Source organism: Pholcus phalangioides, unplaced genomic scaffold (assembly GCF_987345545.1).
Source record: "Pholcus phalangioides strain wild (caught in Gottingen) unplaced genomic scaffold, Ppha-v1.0 ptg000007l_1, whole genome shotgun sequence".
NCBI lineage: Eukaryota > Metazoa > Arthropoda > Arachnida > Araneae > Pholcidae > Pholcus > Pholcus phalangioides.
The window spans coordinates 23,464,445-23,488,265 of NW_028301600.1; the positions used below are offsets into that span (position 1 = coordinate 23,464,445).

Sequence of the window (23,821 nt, forward strand, 5' to 3'; positions counted from 1 at the left end):
CGGGACTTTCTAGATTTTTCTCTACACGCCCCGCCCGTTCTCCGCCAATCGCATGTCGCTGCGCTTAGACCGAAACCGGTATCGACTGATTTCGACATTTTGAGAGCCATCGAACGAATCGCGCCATCTATCGCCTACAAATCGTAACAGTATCATAATTATACAGTCGAATCCCGTTTTAACGAATACCGTTATAGCGAATATCTCGTTTAAACGAACACTTTTCTAACTCCCCAGATAAGTTGACATGGGAACAATGGGAAAAACATGGAATTCCATTATAACGAAATTTCATTATAACGAAGTGATTTCTCCGGTCTCTTGGAGTTCGTTATAACGGGATTCGACTCTAATAACTACTATACTAGTTCTAAAATAAACTTTTATTATTTGTATTTATTTATTTAATTTATTATTACTTTTTTTTACGTACACGGAAATGAATGTATGTACGAAAGTGAGCCCATTTAATCCACGTACTTGTCGATTGAAAAAAAAATTCAGAAAATTTCTACCTATAATTTTGAAACTAACAGCTGAAGCGTGCTTAGCGAGCCTTCAAAATCTGATAATAATTTGATTTATCTAATTAACCTCTTATAATTCACAAAAAAAAATTTCTTTACGATAAGATTTTATTTATCGACTGTGTGCGCTACCTGCTTTTATTTATATACTGCTACCACGCCAGTAAACATCTGTAGCATTTTTGTTTCTCTGCAAAACTTGATATCGTTATATTGCGCATTAACAGAATCCTCCAAACTTCTTGCGGAAGATTCCTCCCGTAATTACATGCGTTGGAATAAAGCTGCATTCTATTTTACTACAAGAATTTTATGCCCTTCTTCACAGAGTTCACAGAAACCAGAAAACCAGGATGTTACGTCGTACGCATATAACGGCTGTTACTTTTTATTATGCATGGTGCATTTGTAGCACAATTAACTTTTTATATGCTGTTTGGTACCGCTTAACCATTGTTCAAAATCAGGAACGTATCTCGAAAACATAATCTCACCTCACACACCCACTGGAATATTCCTTTAATTGAAAGAGAGACTGTTCTTTGTGCTTGTAGTTTTCCTCTTATTAATACACAGAAAATAATCTGAGAGGATTTTCTTTTAAGTAATTTTATTCTGTGAATGTGGTAATGATGGCAAGTAAAGAACAAAGACACGATAGAGTTCTATCACCAAATAACGCCATGTATTACTGTCTTTTTATTGCGGGAACCCTTAGTTTTTCTTCATATTATTTTAAAACTACTTGTTCAAAAACACTGGCGTTGACTTGTAAATACAGTAAACTTCATCTTTTGATATTTTCTGATTGTTTTTGTTTTCTATTATTTTTCTACTCTTTTCTATTATTTTTCTACTGTTTTCTATTGTTTTTTCAAATGTTTCCTATAATAACGTAACATAAAGCTTTTATAGTACACACGTGTGTTATAGATTATGCACTTGCTCATTTACTCTTGATTTTCATAAACATATATTTATATTTAATATTTATTCAGTTTTGACACATGTGTCCAAGGCCACAACTAGATACTTTGTCAGCTGGAGCAAGCATGCATTTTGGCGCCCCCCATGTAATGTAGAAGGAGCAGTGTTAGAGGTGAATTCGACACCCCTTATGATATACAATCACAGATGTTATATACAGTAATATCTGCTGCTGTTCACAGAAGGCTTCAAAATGAGCCTTGAAATTTGTCTGTATGCTTGGTGACAGGGCCGCAACTAGATGCTTTGTCACACGGGGCAAGTGCGCATTTTGGCGCCCCCTTGTAATGTTGAAGGTAAGGCTTGAGAATGAAATTTGCGCCCCTTCTGGTCCAGCGCCCGGGGCACGAGACCCTCCTGCTTCCCTCCTAGTTGCGGCCCTGCTTGGTGATTAGCCACTACCACTCAACCCTCGTCACTAGATGAAACTTCTGAAGTGGGCATGTCTACATGTCAACTGGATTGCAGTTCTTTTCACGGATGAGATGAGTCCGGGTTTAGCTTGCAGAGTGATCACAGGCGTTCTTTTTTCGGATAGAACCTCGAACACGCTATCACCAACCAAACATCTGTGAAAAAGAAGCTCCTTTGGAGGCAGTGTTTGTGTTTGAGGTGGTATGTCTTTAAATGGACGAACAGAATTCCATGTCCTTCCACGTGAATCGTGACTGTTCAAGTCTAAAGAGATGATGTAGATGTTTATGACGCTTAAGCCGGGTTTTCCTAGGAGCAGGTTTCTACAGCGCGAGCAGCGTGAAATCGCTGATTGGTCAAAAAAACCAGAATTTCCGGTTTTTAACCAATCAACGCTTTCACGCTGCACACGGCGCAAAAGTTCTACTCCTAGGAAAACCCGGCTTTAGTGCATTATGTGAAATTTTCATCTTATACGAGACAACGCTAAACCACGCAGAGCTCATGTCGAATAAAATTAATTTAGTCAGCAAATAATCTAAGTGCAAAGAGGGGTCAGCTCTCACACACACAATCTCTCGACTCAAATCTATCTCATCGAGCAAAACGGCTTTTCACTTCCTACTCAATCCATAAACGCCATACACTATAGAGTATCTCTGTTGATGATGTATTGCTACTACGGTTGGTAACATTCTTGTTTAAGATATTGCACCGAACTGACGCATCCATTTTATTTTTCCGTAGATATGCTAATTTTGAAGATATAGTTATTGCCTGAAAGTTTTTTCCCTCGTAGTTTTATATTTTAGAATAAGGGTCTTCAACGCTAGGCCCGTGAGGTACTTGTGGCCCACATAGCTCTTCGATAGCATGTGTGTGGTATACCTGAGTGGCCCGCGGGTCTCAGTATAATGTCGAATGTGGCCCGCCTTGTGTCTATGATTGAAGACGCCTATTTTGAGATTAATTTATAGAAAACTGTGTACATATTCGATACCTTTCTTTTCCTGTTTCATAGTGAATGCCAACTCTCCACCGAAATTCGCCCTCGACGGCATAGGTGAAATAGTGGTAAAAGTGAGAGAAGGTCCGGAGAGCGTGGGTAAGTTTTTTTTTCTCTCTCTCTTATATTGTATGTCAGTGTTTCGTATCAGTGTTCAACGTATGGTCCGTGGACCAAACTTGAAAACTCAATTCTAACTGAATGAAATATTATTCAATTGTTTTAAATGATATTAATGATATCAATATGGCTTCAAATAAAAATTGTATATTAATACCTAGGTTCACCATACCTCATCAAGGGCAATGCGGGAAATTGCGATCCTAACTACGGGTTGAGAAACGCTGCTGTATGTGAAGGCATTCAATATTCGTACCGGATGTTTCACGAAGAGTGTCCGAAAGAAATAAAACTTCTTCGGTCGATTCTAAAACTGAAGTAAAATATGAAAAGCGATCAGCAAAAAAGAGGGCAATTTTGATAGTAGGAGATGGTTTCACCTCCGTAAAATGAAAATTGGGGAAAATATAAAACTAAAATGTATATCTGAAAAATATTAATTGGTAAAATTTGTACTTCTCTTCATTGTATCGATAGACATTTATCCCAGAATATTTGATTGAAGATTAATGGGGATATCAATAATTGTGTTTTAATTTCTGTAACTTTCCAAGTCCTGAAATAACTGCATCTTAAAAAGAATGAGGATATTGTAGTGAAAAGTGATAAAAATAAAGTTTCTCAGTCCTTGATATCGCAACTACTTTTCTTTTATAAATATGATGCGATAATTTTATTGCGGAAAGATAGAGAAAGGCTCAATTTTTACAGACATTCGATGATTCAACGCCAATAAGTTACGTGATTTGACTTATACAATCGAAAATATAACGAATGACGGGAGCATAAACACAGACAAAACACGTCTAAAAACCCCAACACAACTAATTCTACAGATTAATCCAATGATAAGATGTCCCGCTATTATAGTAACCGTTAATCGAATAGAAAGTGTAAAAGGACGAATCAAATGACTAATTCTCTCAATTATACAAGTAAAAAGGATAACCCTAGAGAGCTAAAACTGGAACTAAAAATGAGCAGTTAACTAAATTCGATTTCAAGGGATTTTTTTTTTTTTTTTTTCTCAGGAACTCGTACTTCTCGAAAATTTACTCTCGATTTTCAAGTCGTTAACAGTGTGACCATATGTCCCGCATTTTGTCCCGTATTTCCCGGGGCAGGCCTTGTTTTTTTGTTTATCCCGATTTTTTTTTTAAAATAATACCTGTTTTTTATTTTTGTCGAAGTTTTCTTACCTCCCCATAGATCCGCACCTGTGTTCCAGACTGTCAGATTGCAAGTTCCTGTTATTCCCAATATTGGCGCCAGATTTAAAAATCCAAATAACGACCGAACGTCGAAACGTCACCCCGACTTACAGTATATCAAGATATTTAATCTATAAAATCACTATGTTTTAGCAACTTATCACGTTGTTGGCAAGTTTTCATTAGCTCAAAGTTGCCATTTTTAGGAACTCTACAAAAATAGAATGAACTCAACATTTTAATTTTTTACTCACAATAAAAATTACATTTTTTGACAATCATTTTGGCAATTACAGAATTTTTATAACTTTTAATTTAATTTAAGTTTCACAATTTTTGAACCACATCCTCAATCATTGGAAAAACAAATGCTGAAAACTTCGAAGTCAGATATCTTTGTTAATATTGCATTTAAAAAATATGCAATATTTTTCTTGTAAAGAACTTTTCAGAGCCACATTTACATTTCATTTATTGGAAATTTTAGCACACTGGGTTTACATGAAAAGTTAATTTATATATGTTTTTGTATATGACCCCTTGGAAAGTTTGAGACATTTTTAATAGCCACACCTCATTTCGAATCTTTCTGGAAACATGAAAGTATGTTTCTAAAATCAATGATTGCAGAGATATCCATGAATGTACAAATACCGCAGAGAATTTGGAACAGCCTCAACAGGATTATTATCATTATCCAATTTTTTTATCATTATCAAATCCCTAAGTTGTTAGTTTTAAAGCTAACTTGGGTGCTGTAACCCAGGTTGATAAGATACTTGCCTACAGTACCAAAAGATGTTTAAAAGTGTCAGGAGTTTGATACCTGTTTCGTCCTTGTCAGAAACTTGCCTGATGCGAGGGTACAAAAGAAATGCCGATATGACCACAGAAAAAGATTACTACCGAAAGGGTGTTCCACACCGAGGGGTTACCCTGCACCAACCTCTCGGTGAGTACAAAATAAGGCTGTCGTTCAGAATCTGCAATAAATTGTAGGTCCAGGTCTAGTTAGCCCTCATGCGCAGAAAATGACTGCTGTGCAACAAAAATGAGCAATTAAATGATTAAAGTTAACTTACAATTGCAAAAAATGTTTCAAAACTTATTATATATCATCTGAGAAGCCACCTGAGCCAAAAATATTGTTTATATAAAAAGTTTAAAAATTGATCTCTCATATGCCCCCCCCCCTTTTTTTTTTTGAAAAAAAAAGGGCCATATGAGAGATTTTTTTGAAGAAAAAAAAAGTCTAACAAATGTGAAAAACATATACATTTTCTTTCAATCTAAATCGTCCTAGCTATCCAACACTGTTAGTGATGGCTCTGATGATGTAGCTGGAACATTCGCAAAACATAGCAGTCAAGACACTATTTATAAAAAGGACTCTTGCAACACTTAAAGATGAATTTTTCTAGGTCATATCACATTTACTCATTTTAGGGCCAAGCCAAAAACCACAGGCATTCCCACCCCCATAGGAGCTTACACCTAGTACCAAAAGAATAGAAAAACAGCTCGAAAAGTGTGTGAAGATAAAGAATGGAAGCTAAAGTTTCAAGGGGAGGATTTTGGGAAAAGAAGGACCTTCATGCTGATTGAATAGTATATGTTATATAGATCTGTATTGTAAAATACACACATGCCTATGTGTAAAGGTCAAAGCATGAGTCACCACAAGAAAGAAGAAGGGGGAGAAAACCTCAAAATGGCATTTATTATTATTATTATTATTATTATTATACCTGAAAAAACTCTAACATGCACAGAAACAGTATTATTGAAAATCAATTAGACAAAATTGTATCAATCAAATCATGCAAGAATACACAAAGAAAAACATGTGTCACAAAATTATAAAAATGCAATGAGGAAATGGGAAAGCATCGTAACACTTTGTTATCGTTTGCAAGTTCATTGCAGAATTTTTTTTACAATCATTTTCATTACTAAAATCACTCATAACATTATCAAGAAGTTTTTGTAGCTTCTGTTGATAATGGAAATCAGACAGATGGATGATTTTTTTTTTCATATTGAGTCATATAGTTGACAAAAAATGTAACACTTCAAGAGAAGTGTTGTCCACCTGAAAAGAGATAGGATTTGCAAAAACCAGCAGAAGAGCACAACTGTCCACCCAACATGAGTTTCTTATCAAGATCACAAAAGCTAGCAGATGAGTCCAATCAATAATATGAAAAATGGAACTGGTATGGTAGAATAATTAGGCTATCTCTTGTTGTTTCTGGAACTGCAACCTTCCCAGTTGTGGGTTAACATAGGGCCCCTACACAGTATTTTTCATACAACTTAGATTTCTAGGCAGCAAAGAATTCCCACCCGCTCTCAGGAACTTTTTGCGATTTCCTGTGTCCAAAATCCAGAGAAAAATTCCCGGGAATTTGGGAAAAGCACTATTGTGACACAGTAATACTTAAAATGGAATATAAAAATTTTTCAAAAAAAATGAATAGGGAATATTTGTTGAAAATTTAATTTTTAATTTATCTTCTATAACATGGCATTGCTTGGGGAAAAAATAAAGGTGAAAAAGAATAGAATCCAAAAGGGGTGGAATCCAGTTTTCAATTCAAAAAATGTTCTAGCAACTCTACCTACTATAAAATCTGTTGATAGCTATCATAATTACTCTATGTGTGGATTCCATCCATTTTGGAAAAAAGGGGAAGCTCTCTGCTATTTTAAAGTTAAACATGCACTATATATAGTGCCTTTATATTTTCCTCACTCATTAGCTCTCCCCCCCCCCTTTATGGCATTACTTAAGGGAAAGAGGCCCTTAAGTAACACCATAAAGTTTTATCCACCAAATCATTTATCCTTGGAGAATAGTTGTGGAATACCCTCCAATATAACTTTCTTTCCTGCTTTTCTCTCTTCTCCAACACCTCAAAACTTAAAAACTTATCCCTTTTTGTCTTTCTCTTCTAACCATCTGCAAGTGATTGAGAAAAGAAGTTTTATGGTTAAAATATTTGTGCATTTGAATCCCTTCCCTGGAAAAATTTGTCTTTTACAACTGACCTCTGTTTTTTAAGAAGTCATAGACAAAAATCAGGACAGCAAAGCTGAACAACACTCTTTCATATGAGATCCAAACACGGGAAGTGTCAAAGAGCGATTGTGGGGGAAAGGGGGGTAAGGGGGTAACCCTGATCTCAGTCTGAATGGTTTCAAATGCCAAAAAAAACCTGTGATATACAAGAGTGGGAGGAAAACTACTTTGTACAGTTGAAGCTACAAATATCAAACGTTTATAAAGAAAAAAGAAAAGGAGAAGAAAGGTCTGTTTTTGAGGGAGATAATTTTGCTGATAGCCCCACTTTTTTACGAGGTCAGCCAATGATCCTTAATGGCCACAAATCAACACTGTCAAAATCATTTATCAAGACTTGGGTTGGCCTGGAAAGACAATCCAATGTCTTTACAGAGAAGCTAAGTGGTCCAAAAGTGAGTATTAGTTCCACATGGATGAGGAGAATTGGAGACTTGAAGATTCAAAAATGAAATCTGCAGAAATTTTTGAATGCTTATTCTGTGAAAGTGGGTATGAATTATTATTTTTATCAGTATTGATTGAGAATGATGTGTAAGTATTTGATTATCATAATTGGAAGGGAGCTGTCATAGTAATGCAGGGGTAAGTTGGGATTCAAACTATACAAAACGTAAGACATTTTTTTTCTGATTTTTTTAATTTTTCTGTCTGAATTGGGAATGGTTATAATAAGAAAAATTAAAAAAGGGTTAAATATGTGTCATTTGATTAACTGTGGAAAAATTATAAAAAATAAATTTCCATGCTGTGTAAATTTAATTTGACCTGCAGCAGGAAAAATATAAAATTGTATGTGTTTTTGGAGCCTGTCCAAACTGATATGGAATTTAGGACCTGATGCCAGGGCCGCCATCAGGAGTGTTGGGTGACAGTGGCGTCAGAGCCGGGGGTGCTGTGAATGCCACAGTAATTTGTGGCATGGATCCGAGCACCCCCAGAACTAATTCAGAAATTAAAATTTCCGATATAAAACTAAAGACAAGCACCCACAGTTTAGAAACACTTCAGACGCCCCTGTTGGTGAACTGGTACGAGTGCCAGTTCACCCTTTAATTTTTACCCACACGGGTAAAAAGCTTACATCCCGAAAGGGACAGGGTCATGTCTGGTCTGACAGTTCACCTTTTAACACAGATTTCCTAACCTTTTATGTTTACTGCGTGGATTTTTAATATAATAATAATATAATATTAATCAATTAATTATTATAAAATTTAATATTCGTGTTGTGAAAATACAAATACAACACCACAACAGGCAAAATGCCCAACGAAGTGGTTGAGAAAAAGATGCCCATAACAAATATGGATGTCATATATTTCAAAAATACATCAACCCAACTAAAAATGCATTACAAACAATATATACACATGATAAAATATTATACAATGCCCATAAAGAATACTTATGGGCCCGCGATGGTTACCATAATTTTTTTGCTTTTTCACGCTATAAATTAACTACAAAAGGGGCCCGTTAGAAGTCTGACAGAGGGGCCCGCAAAAGATTACAGCCTAGGGGCCCCGCTACAGGATGTGGGGGCCATGAACATAGCACATATAAACTAACATAGTGTAATTGATTTAAGTTGTGTTGTACATAAATGAAATATTTTAACTTTATAAAGTACAAGGAGTAATCAAATAAAAAAAAAGATTGTATAAATAGAGAGAGTCATATAAACTAGGTTTCAATTTAAACAAGTGATGTTGGGAATTCCAGAGAGTTGCCTGGAAGTACAATTTCTCGTTCCAGATGACTTCAAAATGTTGGGAATTTGGAAACCCATATACAATCGATATGTTGTGGCATATTTTTTTTACTCATTCAAGCTTCGTATCACTGTATATCCAAAAAGAAACTTTACCCTGTTGCCACTGAAAAATTATTAGACATTGTGTTATACTTTTATTGTACCTCCAAACAAAAGTGTGCTGAAACGCTGAGGTCTCACTCTCTCATTCTATTAAAATGCTTCCAAATAGGTAAGCTGTTGTATCGATTACGTGGAGAAGATGCTGATGGAGATCGATTGACATTTAGTGTAGTGGGACAGGTTGGACAGGATATATTGAGGTTTGAACGACTAGGAGCAACTGAAGCAAATGTATATCTCAATAAAGAACTTGATAGAGAGGTGAGTACTAGTTCTTTTATTATATTCTGTGAATTACAATCAAAATATAGATGCTTTTTCACTTTTAATGTCAAACAAGATGAAAAAGTAGTTATTGATAATTTTCCTCCCATCATGGGCATTTTTTGCTAACAACAGCTAATTAAACAGTAGCCTACAGTTTATAGGCAATTCTAAATGGCTATATCATATTTCCTCGCTCTCCTCTTATTGAGAGGTTGGTCCAGTAATTCCTTGATGGAGGGAGGGATTTCTGTCCTTAGTAATGTTCTTTTAAAGTCATCTTGTCACCATTTATGTTGTACACTTAAATGTATCTCATTTTATTATTTTGCAAACTGAATGAATATGATCCTACATTTTTTTTCAGATAGTGGATTCTTACACCTTTGTGCTTACACTTACAGATGGTCGACTTGGTGAAGGACAATTTGTAAGTTCATATTGTTTCTTTTGTATGAAAAAAAGTAACATATATTTTCCTGAAGTTTTGATTTGATCTGCAATGTATATTCAATATTTCAGCATTTCTCAACCTTTTTGTACCTGAGGACCAGTAAAATGTCGGAAACATTTTGACTGGACCACTGTGAGTGTGATTACGCACACGTGTGTGCGCGCGCACGACTATAAATGTAAATATTCATCTTCTGAATCTTATATATTTTCATCTTTTTTTTTCTGAGAACTGTAATTAACTGCGATTTCTAGTAGACCCCCCTCATTCATCTTCCATTAGTGATTTTTACAGATATTTTAGCACTAGTTGGTGATTTCACTGACTTATGACACTTTTTACAACAATTTATGGTGTTCTGTATTTTGCAGTGTTCAAAATCAAAATTTTTTTATATTTTTCCTCAATGAAATGTGATTAGCAGGTTTAACATTTTTTGTGAAATGCATTATTTTCACTATGATTTTCAATAGCCCTTAATTTCAGTAATTTCTCCAATAATTGCATATTTTGGCGAGAATTAGCTATATTATTCCTGTATTTTTCTCGATGAAATAGGGTCACCCAAAGTATGAGGAACTAGTTTTTTTTTATTTGAACCCAAGAGGATATTACTAATAATCAATTTTAAAATTAAATAATTTTTCATTCAATTAGAATGAAATCATTAAGTCTGCCTGGATCATTGTCATGGACCACCTCTGGGCCGCAAACCATAGGTTGAGAAACACTGCTACAAATAGCTCGTTTAACACCCTAATGACCTATTTGGCTGTGTGAAATTAAAATTCTCCCTCTAAATTATGGTGGTCTGTCATACGCATTAGTAAGGTCAAGTTTGTTCCTTGTATGTTGCTTGTAGAATATGTAGCATCTAGCTTTATATAAGCAACTGGTGAAGTTCAGGGGGAACTATGTAAAATAATATATTTACGTAGTTTCTTACTTTACATTTTAAATTAACTTTCCCTTTTTTTTACAATTGGAATATTATCACCACATGCCTGTGGCCACCATGACCTATCAAGTTATATTGTGTTTAGCTTTTTTTTTTACTTTCTGTTCACACATGTTGTGTTAATTTTTTTTTATATTTTTATTTATTTATTTATATGCTTACATGATTCATACCAAATTGTAATTTGTGATCACCAGTAAGAGCCATTGGTAATTTTTTTTCCTTCCCTTTTCTCTGTATTCCACATTTCTCACTAATAAAGTATTGTATTGTAATTAATATGCTGGTTTTCAAGGAATTTCAATATAGACTATATTTTATGTTTTAAATCCCAAAAAGAGAAAAATCTTCACAATCTCTAATTAAAACAAGAATTGGCAAATGCTTCACTGAAGAAATGGGTTGTGCATATAGCTGTCACACACATTTTCCACAACAAATCTATAAAATGAAACTGATAAATGAAATTATTCTCTCTGTTATAGAATACCTAACATCACATGTAATATAAATATTTTCAGTTGAAATCTCACTTTGCATCAAAATTCAGTGTAAACCAATTATTATTTAATGGGAAATAATTGATTATCTTATGATTAGGGATACATAAATTTTGCAAATAAAAATATCAAAATTTTGCAAAAAAAAAAAGTTTTGAAATCGGAAATTTTACATTTGTTCGCTAAAAATGATTCCGTTTTTTCTCAAGTATGATTGCGGCTGTTTTTTAACTATGACAGTTTTTAAATTTAAATTAATAGCTGCTCTTGAAAAGTTGGAGTACCAACATTTTTTTTTCTTTTTTTTTGCATTTTGAAGTCTGCTATTACTATATACATACATGCAACTTATAAATGTTCATCTGGGAAATTTCTATAAATTGGTACATGAGAAGTAGTAAAAAATCAATTTTTCCATTTATTTGTCAAAATCCAAAAAAATTTTGCATTTATCGTATATACTGTATTTTGTAAATATGAAATTTACATATCCCTACTTATGACACATTTTTATTCTATATGCTCATTCAAAAATAGGATAAATTCTTTCACTCACATCATGCAGATCATTCAGATTAATTTGCATTCAAGTTTCTTCTGCCATCTGGTTGTTTTAAATACAAAAAAAAGTTTTTGAAAACAACTTTATTATCATTTAACTGATAGTCAGTTAATATATTCATATGTTGAAAAATATTTCTCTGTAACAATATTTTGATAGACAAAGTAACTTTACTATTAGGGAGACTCAACTGTAGTTTCAAGTTTGAAGATTCATTAAGTTTTGGAAATTATTTTTTACTGAATATTTCTCCTAGATTCGCCAGTCTATGTTAATCATAGTAGAGGATGTGAATGACAATGAGCCATTATTCAAGCCATTTCCATCTGCTATTTCCATTCCTGAGGTAAAGTATTTCAATAACCTTGTAAACAAATGTAAAAAGAATTCAGTAGTGTTATCATATCTTTTTTACGTGGTTTCCTCAATGTGGTTCCAATAACCCATGTTTCACTTGGGAGTTAAATAGTGAAATTATTTCAGGTATCATCACTATGCTCATCAATTAGGGAGTTCTCATTGATGAGCAGCTTGGGTTTTATGAACCTAAGCTGCTAATTGACCTAATTGACCTGCGGTAATCAAAAGCAAATATAATGCTCATTTCAATCTTAAGAAGGCCTCTTCATGTTCTCCTAGTCATTTTTTCCATTCATTCCACTTTTCTGAGGCTAAGTTCAACCTGGTGCAGAGTAAGACATGCAGTTTTGGAGACCATATCTCCAGAGCAGCGGTTCTCAACCGGTGCTCCATGGAGCCCTTGGGGCTCCTTGTGCACACTCCAGGGGCTCCGCAGCTGCTCAAGAAAAATAAAAAACAAACAGTAAAATTTAAAAAAATAATTATAAATATTTTTAAATAGTAAAAATAAATCAGTAACTTTGATGAATAATTAAGAAATGGACCTACAGGGCTCCGCCATAGAATTTTTTACTAAAAAGGGGTTTTTTACTAAAAGGGGGCGCAAGTGTAAAAAGGTTGAGAACCGCTGCTCCAGAGAGATATAGGAGAGGAATTCAGAGAAGAGCCATTGAGCTATTAACAGAGACACAAATTCTTAAATGTTTTTCTTTTTTTGAAAGAGTGTGGGTGTCAAGGAGATATGATATATTTAAGATTTTCAATGAGATGAATATGATGGATAATGAAATATTGTTACATCATCAAATGTTTTGACAATTGGGAACTTTTTATTGTTTGATTGGAAGAGACAATTCCAGGGGTTTTTTTCATAACAAGGTTGTGGATAGCTTGCCATTAGTTGACGTAAATTTCCTCATAATAGACAGCGCTTTAAAGGGAATTATAAGTATGGTGGGGGGGGGGGAGTAATCAAGATGATATCCATACTTAGGTGACCAGGGCTGCAACTAGGGGGAGTAACTAGTGGGTCTGGTGCCACTAGCATTGGACTGGGGGGGGGGGCACAAATTTCACCCTTCAACCTCTCCTTTTGCATTACAAGGGAGGGGGCCAAAATGAGTGCTTGCCACAGCTGACGAAGTATCTAGTTGCAGCCCTGATGATGACAGCCTTACTTTTATGGGCAATACGTGATCCTTGTTAACATGGGCAGAGATTGGGGGGGGGGGGCATTGCTCCCCCCCCCCCCAGTGTCAAAGGTGATGTCGACTGGTCTAATGTATATGTGTATATACAAATTGACATCATCATCATCTTGCCCCCCCCCAGCAATAATGACTGTGCCCCCACCCCCCAAGACTTCCAAGAGTATCTCTGCCTATGCTTGTTAAGTTTTTCTTTGTTTAATTTCTTTGAAAAAGATGTGAGGAGTGGTGAATTGGTCATATCATGTTTATTTTCTCAACTATTTCTAAACTGGGCTTGCTGCATTTAAGCTCTCTGATATCCATATTTTGTATTGGCATTTTTTAAATATCTTTTTTTATGTGTATTCATATTTTTCATCTTCTCTCTTATGTATATATATGTTAGGCAATTTGTCTGTTATGACTTTGAAATTTGTATTTATATATTTCATATCACTTAGCTTGTAATACATTGCAGGATGCAAGTCCAAGAGTTTTAGAGACAGTAGAAGCAATAGATACAGATGCCGGCCCATTTGGTCAAGTTATATATCAACTTGTGGTATGATGTCTTCAGAAGTTTTGATATTTATCCATCAAATTCATAAATACAGTGAAACCTCAATGCAATGATATTCTGCGGACCACAAAAAAATATTGTTGTAGAGGGATTATCATTACATAGAAAGGAAACATAATCATTGCATGTCATCAAATTTATGCTGTGTGGTTGGCATCTTTTCTGAATCGCCATTGTTAGTACCTTCAGAAAATGTTTTTATGTGATTATTTGCCACTAAAAATTGTAATTGATTAGTTGATCAAGTAAATTTAGTTACATGCATTGCTCCTGTAAAGAAGTTTATCCATTGCACTTCTGTGTCGTACACAGAAAGTAGCACCACCAACAACTTTCTTAGCATTTTCAGTGATCATGTGGTGCAAAATACCAATGTTTTTAGATGCCTTTTGAAGATGAAACAAGTGACGAAGTTAAAATTAAATTCAAAGGGATTTTGAGCGAAATATTTAAAAAAATATTGTTGTAGTTGTTTTCAAAAATCTTAAAAATGTTGTTATAGAGCGATTTATCATAGTAAAAGATATTGTTGTATCAAGAGGCGTTTAACATTAGACTTGTAAACAAAAATTCTAACAAAATTCATAGGCAATTCTAAGCAAAACTTGAAAAAATATCGTTGTAGAGAAATTTATCGTTATATCGAGTATCATTCTAGCAAGGTTTCACTGTAAATACAAATAGATATATTGCAGTCAGGCCCGTCATTTGAGGGAGGCGCTTGCACCACCCCCCTCCCGCTTTAAAAAATGCACTAGAAATGGTATATACATATACACATAAAAAAAGAATCATTTCAAGAAAAAGGAAAAAAAATTTTTTTTTTCAAATTCCATGAGAGTGAAATAGAACCTATGCAGTAGGTCTTCATCAGGGGGAACCCCATGCATGGTTCAAAAAATGTAGGCATTTCTGAAGTGTGGCTATGCCTAAATGCATTAAAATTGCTAACGCTTGTTCCCCAATGCCTGCCTTCTCAAAAACACGTTGGACGAAAAAGACAACGAAAAAAATTTGAAAAATATGTACAAAGCTTCAGATTATGAGCTCAAAGAAGCATGAGAAAAATATATAAAGTTAGATGAATACAATAATTACAGTGAATATTTTACAAGGATTATGAAAAATGTCAAAAATAAATTAACAAGTCCAAAAAAAATAAAAAATAGTCAAAGAATCACCGGACATACCTCAAGATATGTCCTATATATATATATGCATATGTTCTTTGTGTCCCGTCCACCTGGAAAAAAGTTGAAATGATGACCCTGGTTGCAGTTGATCGTATTGCTGATACAACACTTTTTGAAGGATCGGATGATAATTTTGGTGGAAACAGAATTCCACGCCTCATGTACCCATTGGCACACTAGGTAAATGTCAGGTTTCTTCAAGACACCACTTTTTGTAGTTTCTTTATCATCGTAACTCATCCATTCGATCCGCAAATTCCTCAGTCTTTGAGAGACTTGTTGATGCTCACATCTAAAGGCTATACAATCGACGTTAGCCCACCTGGTATCAAAGCCAATGATGTTTTCGATTTCTTTGCCTCGTCTTTGACATTATTGAGGTTTTGAACATATCCCATACCAATAATGCCGGTTTCTCGAACACTGCTACAAAAATGACTACTGATTGTGGGGTCGAAATTTTCTCATCAAAAACTGACCCGAGTATAAGCCGACCCCCCCACTTGAGGAACGAATTTTTCCACAAAAAAACTCTGCTTATACACGCGTATATACTGTAATTTTTTAATTCAATAAAAAAATCATGGAATTGTATCTTTACAAATAATTTTTAAAATATCATATTTAGCTATATTTGGCATTTCCTTCAATTGAATTTTGAGGACACTCATGATATTTCAATTAAGATAAAAGAAAAAGTAATTTTAATTTTTTTTCAGTTAGGCCATTTTTGTTGCACTACTGTTATTTTTCTATATATGAGGGCTAATTATACCTAGACCTAGAGTTTATTGCTGATTCTGAACAGCAGCATATAACATTTTTTTGTCATTTGTCTTGCCAAGAGGTTAGTCTCTCAGTGGGGGTATTTTTTTCAGTAGTAATATGGTCATATTGTCATTGTTTCTGTTGTACCTCCATGTCAGGAAAGATTCTGACAAGGAATTACCATGCATTGAACTCCCCACACCTCTGAGCATCCCTTGATGCAGTTGGTAAGTATCTTATTAACCTGGGCTGCCATGCTCTTTGGTTTTTCAAGATTATCCATAAGCAATAGGTTTTAACACTATACATTTATTTATTATTTATCCCTTTCAAACCCGACCCTGTACACACAAATGAGGTGGTTGTTTCTTCTCACTTTAGATATTTTTATTTTAACCTCAGGGAATCCAGCTCTGTCTTATTTTATTTTTCACTTTTTTTTTTCAGAATGATGATGAAGATATTAGTAAAACATTTTCTGTTCAAACGAGTGAAGGGAAAGGTGTTATCAGTCTAACTGGTCCTTTGGATTATGAAAAAAAGAGAATATATCAAATTCGAGTTTTAGCTATTGTGAGTAAAACATTGTGAGAAAAATATTTTAGCTTTGAATGCATAGCATTTTACTTATATATAGAAAAACAAAGTTGCGATGCATAAAAATTTTGAAATCAGTAGCTACATCACTGATTGATTCAATGAGTAATTGATGAATTCCATAATTTCTTTCAGATATTTATGTTACATTGAAATTTCAAATTACACTTCATTAAAATTTCAAAAATTATCTTAATTTAATTATTTTTTTTAAACAATTTCAAAATCATTTTGAACTTATGCATGGAATTTATGAAAGAACCAAATTATTTTCTAGTTGATTATGAAAAAAACTGAATCAGTTACAAAAAAAGTACTGAAGATTTTTCACTTTTTTCATAATGTAATCTGGACAAATTTACCATGTTATGTTATGCCATTGCATTTGTATTTATGTGCATCATATCACATCTGCCCATGTAATCAACTGCTTATAGCACAGTAAAACCTCAGTGTATATATACATATACAGTCAAACCTCTCTATCTTGAAACTAATAGGATGGAAAAAATTTTCAAGATAGAGAGTTTTCAAGAAATAGAGTGTTTTTGGTTACATAATTTATTTAAAATAATCCATAAGCTTATAGGTTGATACATATTTTTTGCTTTTAAGCCTTCACAATTTCATCTATACCAGCAAGAGAGCTGTAAATATTACTCGTCCTATCTTTTCAGTTTGCTCCAGAAAGTGACGCAGCATTTTTACATAATGTTCAGCATTTTTCACTTTTACTTTTTCTAGTTCCTCTTCTGCAGTATTTTTGTTACCCGAGTCGACTATACATTCACCAATAATTTTGGTACCAGTCAAGGTGCTGTATGTTTGTAGTGAACTTTATCCATTTCCACACAATATCGGGAAATGATGAAAGAAAAAAATTAAAATGAACAAAAGTTTCTATTGCCCCTCCCCCCTGGGCCATTTCATTGACCACCAGGGGGGGGGTGATATTGCCCACTTTGGGAAACAGTGGAATAGACTAAAAAATTAAGGCTGCCACTTGAAGCAATTTAATGCTAGTATGCTGAACATATTTTGTTGAAACCTGGAATTTCTTCATTTGGATCTTGTGGTTTTTTTTAAATCGATTATTTTAGGTTAGTCACTGATTTTGAATCATATTTTTGATAATACTGTTACTCTTGTTCTCCTTAAAAGTACTCCCAAATGATGCTTGTGAGGAGAGGGACTGATAATTCCAAGAATATGAACAACTACCATTCATAGTGGAGGCAATAAATTTTGGTCTTGCCTTTTAAAACTCCCCTCAAATTCAATTTGAAACTGAAATGATCACAATTTTTCATTGAATAGACTTGTATTTCCCAATGCCAAAAAGTTTGATCAAAATATTGATTCAAATGTTTTTAAATATGACCACTTATCGAAAATGTTCTATATTGGTACAATAATATAGGACATTTAATCAGCTTCGTTAAATAAATCAAGTCAAATTACAAACTTTTTACTCAAATTTTAATTGAACTTTAATTGGATTGATCGAGTTGATTAATTCAACTAAAATTTTTTACTGCAATTAACAATTGATTGATTAACCGGACCAGCCTTAGTTACATACATTAAAAAACTATAAATCCAACTTCACAGACACACTACAAGAATGCTGTGAACATCTTAAGACTGGAATAGTCTTTGGAGTAGTCTGACCCACCTCTTGAGAAGACTCTAGTGGATGTGGAATCTCAGCACTAGCTGGCAGATCTGGCTCACATGAATCAGTTGACTCTACTGGTGGTGGTGTGTTCAAACTTCTCATTTGCACCTGGTCTATGTGACAGACTGTATAGCCTGATGCTAAAGGGAGTAGAAATCTCTCCTGGAACCGACTCTGGACCACTATGATGATTTCTACACCAAACCCCATCCTTGGACTTGAACTTTGTGTTTTTATTAACTGCTAAATGACTCACAGGTTCCAGTATGTCCAAACAACTTTTGATGGCTTGATTGAACATTGCCCTCACAGGAGATACCTCTGTTGGTGTATTTGGTGTCTACCTATAGTGGGACATAAACTTATCCAACCGTGAAAAGAATTACTTATGATTTTTCATGGCATCCTTCATTGGACATACTGTCCTTTCTGCCAGCCCATTCGACTGAGGATGGTATGGGACAGTATAAACGTGGGTAATATCCCTTTCGTGGGTATATCTTCACTGATGTTAATGTTCTGTTATCACTTACAATAGTTCTTGACAAGCCGAATCTAGCAAAGCTTGAATGCAAGGCTGTAATTGTAGCTGTGGATGATGTCTACGGAAATATAATAGCCTCCAGCCACTCAGTAGCAGCATCTCCTACTAGAAGAATCATGCAGCTTTCAAACAGCCCTGCATGATCAATATGAATACGACTCCACAGCTCACTTGTTAATGGCCAAGGTCCACCAAGGTAGAGAAAATCTCAGGAGCTTCCCCTTAGCAAATACTACAAGAATGCAGGGTCAGAACTAGAGGGGCAGCAAAATTTGGGGGGGGGCAGAAGTTTTAGGCAGGAACAAAGAATATTATAAAATTATCAAATTTTAAAGTTGTGAGGGAAGCAAAAAACCTACATAGTTACAGTCCTGCAAGAACATACCAATTCTTCAATGTCCCTGGTGATATTTGGCCAACAAACTGACTGTTTAGCCAGTGCTTTGAGTGCACCTATGTCCTGATGGCTTCCATGTAACTCTGAAAGAACATAATTCCTGTATTTCTGAGGCACAAATACTTGACATCCTTGTAAAATCAAACCATCCTCCACGGATAACTCAGCTTCACAAAGCCAGAAAGGATGAATCTCAGCTGCAACTGACTTTGGCCAACCTTGGAAAATATACTTTTTTTTGTCAACAACACAGGATATGAATTGAATGATCTGTGGAAAAGATACTTTGTTGTTGGACTGTCTTCAACAGCTTTCAATAACAGAACTATATCAGCTGGCTTGGGATGCTCTGCACACGTACCTAGTACAGCAAGTCTGCTGAAAGCATTAGAATTGGAATGTGATGGCCCCTTTCGATACACTATGTCATAGGAATATGATGATAAGACCAGGGCCCATCTTTGAATGCAAGAAGCAGCCATCGATGACACAGGCTTGTTCACTGAAAAATACTCACAAGTGGTTAGTGCCGCTGTGGTGGTCGAGTGGTGATAGTGACGGACTCGCGATGCGAGGATCCGGGTTCGAACCCCACAGTGGTGGTCGGCTGAAGTTGGTTTTCTGTGGTTCCCAACTTCAAGGCGCAAATGCGAGCCGTTCTCCCTGTTAAAAAGTCTCGCCACAGAGAGCAACAGTCCTACAACGATAAATCATTCAATCATAACACTTCACTCATAGTTAGAAAAAAAAAAACTGGTGGCAGATGGCAGCACTACACATAACAAACATTACACAGAAACAAACTTTACGTCAGGTTGCACTACACGTACACGCACATTCCCGCATGTACGGGTTCGTTGGGGGGTTCCGTGGGGGGGGGGGTGCATTTGGGGTGTAGCAGTAGTAGGTAGGGCCTCCAAAAAATGGCTAGGGGATCCATGTCTTAAGTCAGCCACCTCGTTGGACAATTTGCCTGTTGTGGCGTTGTATTTGTATTGTATTGTATTGTCAGTGACCAGTGTAAAGGTCCTTCTGAGTAAATATTTGCAGAAACGGGAGACACAGAATATCAGAGCCAATCCCTCCCTTTCAATTTGGCTGTAGTTATGCTCTGCTTTAGTAAGGGATCAGGTAGCAAAGACAATGGGACGATCTTCACCTGCTGACGGAAGTGATAAGACTACTCCAACACCATACAGTCTAGCATCACATTGCAAGCGCACTTCTTTGGTCTCGTCAAAATGCATCAGCAAGGAAGAGGATGATAACCTTTTCTTAGCTTCAGAGAAAACATTTTTCTCTAATTTAGTCCACTTCCAGGACTCATTTTTGTTCAGCAATTTCTACAGTGGAGCTAGCACAGATGACATATTCGGCAGAAATTTAGCTTAATAAGTCAATAGCCCTATGAAGGATTTGAATTTCTCCACGTGGGTTGGCTCAAATACTTTCTCAATGGCATCTAACTTTTGAAGTACGAAAGCCTGGATAACCAAGTGGAGATTGAGATGTGGTTCGGAAAGAAAATTCACATTCCTCTGTGGGGAACCACCAATCTCTCACTTCCCGGGCGAGTGCTCTGACCATTGAGCTACAGAGGACAGACATTTTCCTTCCTTATAGCATATGTATGAATGCTGAATGGGACTGCGCATGACAGCTTCCTAGCTCAGCCAATAGTTCTTATGACGTTAGCCCCCAGATGGCGACGTATAGAGAGAAACTATGTCACTCTTCATGTGAAGTACAAGAGCCTGGATAGCCAAGCAGAGATTGAGATGTAGTTCGGACACCTCTGGGATGCATCGTTTTCCAACTTTAGAAAAGAATGAAAAGGATGCATACCCTCTAACTCTATCTTATACCCAAATTTTCTACAGATGGCTGCATGAAGATACACTTTGATGGATGCAGCATGATGCCATCCTCTTGCAAGGTTATTGATCCTCTTCAGGTTCCTTAAGTGATCTTCTGCCGAACAACTTATGATGAGTAAATCATCCAAATAGCACAAAGCTATTGTTTGCATAAAGCTATCATGTCCTTGAAGAAGCTTATCCATTTCCCTCTGGAAGATAGCAGGAGCTAAAGCTAGTCCGAATGTCTAACAGAATAAACCCTTATGTGTATGTATCACAAGGATGTCCTTGGAGGCCTCTTCCAGCTACAGCTGACAATATGCATCTGACAAGTCAATCTTGGAGAAAATTACACCCCAAAAAGATGTGCGAACAAGTCTTCAACGTTCGCAAGAGGGTATTTCTCCAGGTCAGTAACAGTGTTGGTGGTCAGTTGGAAATCACCACACAACCTTATTTTACTGTTCGACCTCAGTACTGGCACTACTCGTGTAGCCCATGCAAATGATGCCACTCTCTCCCCAGGACACCTCACTCCAAAAGTCTGCTGACTTTGTCTTCAACTTTCTTTTTGTATGCATAAGGTATGGGACGAGCTTTGAAGAACCTTGGCACTGTAGACTCTTTCTTATTCAAGTGTACCTTCACATCTTTCAGCTTTCCGAGCTCTTGGGAAAAGAGCTCCTGATGGTCCTTCAAGACTATCTGCAAGGTTATCTGCTGTGATGATGGAAGGCAAGTCCCCCAAAGCAGAATGTTTTGCATTGTTCTGCAACGAGCCCTTGGTTGAATGGAAATGTTCTGTGTTCATTATAAAAACCGCCATGAGAGAGAAATAGTGTTTTCTACACCTTTCCTTAAAATTCTTCCAAATTGTTCTGCAGTAGCACTGATTGTTCTGCGACGTAGGTCCCACATTTCGGTATATTTTGCTGCGGGGACAAGTCTGGATTGCATTTATGGGCAATGTAGACTTGATATCATGCCAGACTTCTAGCTTGTTGATCCAGCTTCTCCCCATACTGAAAAAGGAAACACCACATATTTTTCATTGTATTTGACAGACACATCCATAGCACCTGTAATATTTAGGCTATGCTTCGTGAAAGATCTCAATTTGATGTGAGTGTCTTGCAGTGCAGGAAACGTATGTTTATACTTTAGAAGAAGAGCATGAGGTATTATTGTAAACGGAGCACCCATATCTGCCTCCATTTCTATCTGCAGCCCTCAACTTCAACACATACTTTTCCAGAACCTAGCTTATAAAGTATGTGTAACACATACTTATAAAGTATCTGTTTACTTTACAAGAACTTAACAATAGCACATCACAAGTGTAATAATCATGGCAAGCTGGCACATTCATTACTTAATGAACTTTATCTGTGTCCCTTGTTTACCTTTGGCCGACTGGCAAGCCTTGGCATTATACCCAATTATCCCACATGCATGGCATTTGCCGTTAGTAAATTTGCATGATGAGACTTGTGCCCTCCTTCTCCACACGAGTAACAACAGAGGCATCGACATAAATAAAACATTGGGGGGGGGGGCTGAAAGTTGCTGGTAGTCCCGTATATACAGGACTCAAGCATGTATCCCCATTATTGAGGGGCCTCAGTCCCCTTACAAAATTTATTGGGGACCTCAGCCCCTAGGTTCTGGTGCCTATGAGTAATAATGAGCTACCTTCAATACAGATGACTGTAACTTTGAATTTCCTCTGGGTTGCTTCTTCTGTTTAACCATCAAGACTTCCGCTGATGACACACTGTTCACACGGCTATTGGATGTGTTTCTTGAAACCGCCTCCATCAACAGTGCTATTTCTTTTCTGAGGCCCAATCGAAAGTCATGTTCCTTTTGACCACAGCTTCTTCTGAATGGCTTCATTGTTAATGTCACACACCAGCCTGTCATGAAGCATCTGGGACAGTGTAGCACCATAATTACAGTACCTAACAAGATTCCGGAGTTCCACAACAAAAGTAGCAACTGATGCATCTGCTCTTCAACATCAACAGTTGAAACAGAATTGCTCCAAGATCTGTAAAGGGGGTAATTCAAAGTGGTTTTGCAAGGTAGATAATAGCTGTGCTATAGTCTGTCATTAGGCAACACAGGAGACACTAGATTCATCAGCAAGCTATATGTCAAGGTGCTCACAATCAAATGAAGATCACCAATTTCTGGTCCTCATTTGTCACAAAAATTGCATCTGGCATTTAGAATATTTGGAGAACAACTTTTTTCACAATCAAATTCTCTTAAAGTTCCAAAAAGAGACCATGGTGTTCACACATGATAGTAGTAGCAGATAGTGCTGCTTCTAAGCCTAACTCACTACAGGAGCTAAATTGAGTGGAGTGTGAAAAAGAACAGCAAATTTGTATTTGAAACCATGCTCCTTCTACCCTCCAAATCGTTGCCACTGTTTTGTATGTCACCACCAACATATAATCAAAGTTAAGTTCTGGGTAGAAAGAGACACAGCTTAAAACATAATGACTTTATTCTCCATGCCGAGTGCTACATCTGCACAGCCTTAGTTCCAGTTTCGTGAGTGTTGCCACACATCAATACAAGCATATCGTAGAATAACTGAATACATAGCAACTTTCTTATGCAGTCTTTTTTTTTATCCCCTGGGGATTACATTACACCAAGGTCTAAATATAAGGTTAAAAA

At 36.0% G+C, this 23,821-nt stretch overlaps 1 protein-coding gene across 2 annotated transcripts in view; it reads left to right on the top strand.

Moving 5' to 3' along the window:
* Cad88C (cadherin 88C) overlaps positions 1-23,821 on the top strand; it is a 151,121-nt gene that overhangs the window by 64,059 nt on the left and 63,241 nt on the right. For both annotated transcript variants that reach the window (XM_089232868.1, XM_089232869.1), the window contains exons 3-8: positions 2,950-3,033; positions 9,336-9,487; positions 9,858-9,920; positions 12,221-12,310; positions 13,993-14,076; positions 16,503-16,628. In XM_089232868.1, the coding sequence (XP_089088994.1) occupies positions 2,950-3,033; positions 9,336-9,487; positions 9,858-9,920; positions 12,221-12,310; positions 13,993-14,076; positions 16,503-16,628 (599 nt within the window). The remainder of the gene's footprint in view (positions 1-2,949; positions 3,034-9,335; positions 9,488-9,857; positions 9,921-12,220; positions 12,311-13,992; positions 14,077-16,502; positions 16,629-23,821) is intronic.